The 2,639-nt window shown below is 41.3% G+C and overlaps 1 protein-coding gene across 1 annotated transcript in view; it reads right to left on the bottom strand.

The window, feature by feature from the left end:
* The window catches only part of LOC102297747 (rho GTPase-activating protein 24), a 9,815-nt gene extending 9,629 nt beyond the window's left edge, over positions 1–186 (bottom strand). Inside the window, exon 1 of the mRNA XM_005915984.2 lies at positions 135–186. Coding sequence (XP_005916046.2) covers positions 135–186 — 52 coding nt within the window. The remainder of the gene's footprint in view (positions 1–134) is intronic.
* Positions 187–2,639: the final 2,453 nt, after the last annotated feature.

Genomic DNA, 2,639 nt, shown 5'->3' with positions numbered 1-2,639 from the left:
CACACACACAGTCACCTGAATCTGAAGACCCTGACTCAGCATTTAACAAGTGTCACTCAAGGGCAACACACACTAACTCACACAGCTGGAGTTTGGGAGAGATTAGCGATGGTGTGTGTGTTGGTGTGTCTTACCTTTGTGGCCCGTACTGTCATGCTTCCAGGACTTGAAGCAGCTGAGTCCCATGCTGCAGCACTCCTGCGAAGCGCAAACTTCACACGGCAATGAGGAATTTTTTTTTGAAGACTAGTAACTGAATGTGAGCATTTCGGAGAGTGCAGTTACATAAAAATGAAAAAACAAACATACAAAACAAGATTCTTCTAATTTTGCTGTCGTTGCACTTACTCTTCCTCCTCCTATCAGCACCCAGTTTCATCTAGCAGGATTTCAGTCTGGTTTTGAACATCTTGGTAGCTCAAAAGGAGTTGGAAAAACCTTTATGGGGGGTATTTCTGGATGGACGTGGACCATGACATACACAATCTTGGAAATGTCCTTGGGTGAAGGTAAACTTTAGATTCTTGGTGGATAATACTGCTTAAAGAGAAGTTCTGGTAGAAATATTTTTAATATGAAATTCCAGATCCCAGCAGGAAGCTTTCTTGGGAAGTTTCAGAGAATTTTTTTCTTTCTTGTGTCTTCTTGTTTTCCTCTTCTATTACTACCCAGTTTTAGTTAGTAGAGTAGTTTTGAACTTCTTGGCACACCATAAAGAGCTCATGCTTGTTCAAAAAAAAACTTCAGAAATAGACATTGTTGGTGGACAAAGACCACAAAACACATGTTGTTGTATAGACTTTGGTCTTTTTTTTAGTGAAAACTCTTGCAGAGATGCATTTGATGAAGAATTGACCTCAATTTCTTGATGAATACTGTATCAAATGTACATAAAAAAGTGATCCTGATAGTGACAGAAGCTTAATACTATATTTCATTTGGAGAATTGTTTTTTACAAAGAGCTTCCTTCTTAAATGTAAAGACAATCACACATTTCTTGAAAAGAAGTCCAAGTGGATATCAAACCTTAAATACAGGATCCAAATGATTCAGTTCCTCTTGAAGATGATTTCTTGGTGGATATTGTAATGTCAAATGCCTTAAAAGGAAGTTTAAACCAAAGCACGAGATCCAGAGGGATATTAAACTCCTGGAAACCTCAACTTGGCCTTGATTGACAAAAATTTCGACAAAGAATCTTGTAAAGCTGCTGTTCCTATCTGTAAACAGACATGTGTCTGAAGGAGAGGTTTCTCGTAGATGAGGGGTGTGAGATTGTAACTTCAAATGGAATGATATCTCATGGTTACAGAGCCTCTTTCGGTACAAGATTTCAGCTTTGGGATTTGCTGGACAAACACATTATGGGAGGTTCCTGGAGGGAGTCTGTTTTTCTTTAAAGTTGTCATGTTAAATTAGATTTCTAGTGGATACTACTGGACATTAAGCAAAGGGAAGTTCCAGTATACTGCACTCTTTCCCACCTCTGCAAGCAGACAGCTCATCTCTCATGCTCTTCTTAAAATAGTTTTCCCTTCTTCCTTTGAAAATCTTCATTGGGCTTGAGCACCTTGTCTTGATTTTAGGTTGCGGCTACCTAAACAAAAAACAATCACAATTTTTGGCAACATTTTTTCAGCCATCTCTGCTCTGTGAACACAAATGAAAAGATGCAAGCACAACCTTCCAAATGTTCCAAGTTGCTTGTTAATGAAGCTTCTTCAAATAGCTGTTTTCTCCCTGCAGAACTTCTGTTACATGTCAGCCATTACCCCAGCAGATTTCTCTATATCCAGAGCCCAAGACGTCCAGTCTTCATTTTTCCTTTTCCTCAGACACCCATGAACTCATCACTACCTCCAGGAGTGAAACGTCTCACTTTACTTCCTGTATCTCACGATGACTATCAACGGATCAGCATGATTTCCACCCGTCTCTCCCTTTGCATTTCTTTTTAATTGTATATTTTCTTTCAGAAGTTAAAAAGTAAAACCATCTATCCCCCTCCCCATTTTCAGTCCCTCCTACCAGAGAATCAAACTACTCCATCTTCTATTTGGAAAGACACAATCTTAATACTTATTCCTGCATCCTTCCTCGTCTCCCTCTTCACGTCCTTTGCTTTATCTGCTCGTTATCTTGCAGTCTCGCTCCAGTTACAGTCTACACATCTTAATGTCCACGTCATTGCCAGCCCTTTCCTTCTTCTTCCTCCTCTCCATCCCTTTCTATCTGTATCTCTCGTTGTCCCTCCCTTTGTCCCCATCCAGCTTGTCCTTCTGTCTCATTCCCACTATCCCCCTCTCTCTCTCTCTGTCTCTTAATTTCCCAGCAGTCTGTATGCCCCCACTTGCCCCCCTCCCCATTTACCTCATCAATAACCATAGTCTCTGCGTGTGCGTGAAGGCTGTGCATTAGGAAAATTGGTTCACTGCGACGCAGTGCTGTTTTACCAAAGTAATCACAGCTGATGGTGAGAGAGAGAGAGACAGAGAAATGGAGAGAGAGAGATGATCTGGCTCAAATTCTGCTGCTGCTGAAGTATGGCCTGCTGCAGAGAGCGTGCACACACACACACACACACACACACACACACACACACACACACACACACACACACACACACACACACACACAC

Source organism: Haplochromis burtoni, unplaced genomic scaffold, assembly GCF_018398535.1.
Source record: "Haplochromis burtoni strain Fernald_Lab_line unplaced genomic scaffold, NCSU_Asbu1 Contig_17, whole genome shotgun sequence".
Lineage (NCBI taxonomy): Eukaryota > Metazoa > Chordata > Actinopteri > Cichliformes > Cichlidae > Haplochromis > Haplochromis burtoni.
The sequence above is the reverse complement of the archived record's forward strand: the minus strand, read 5'-3'. Positions and strand labels throughout refer to the sequence as shown.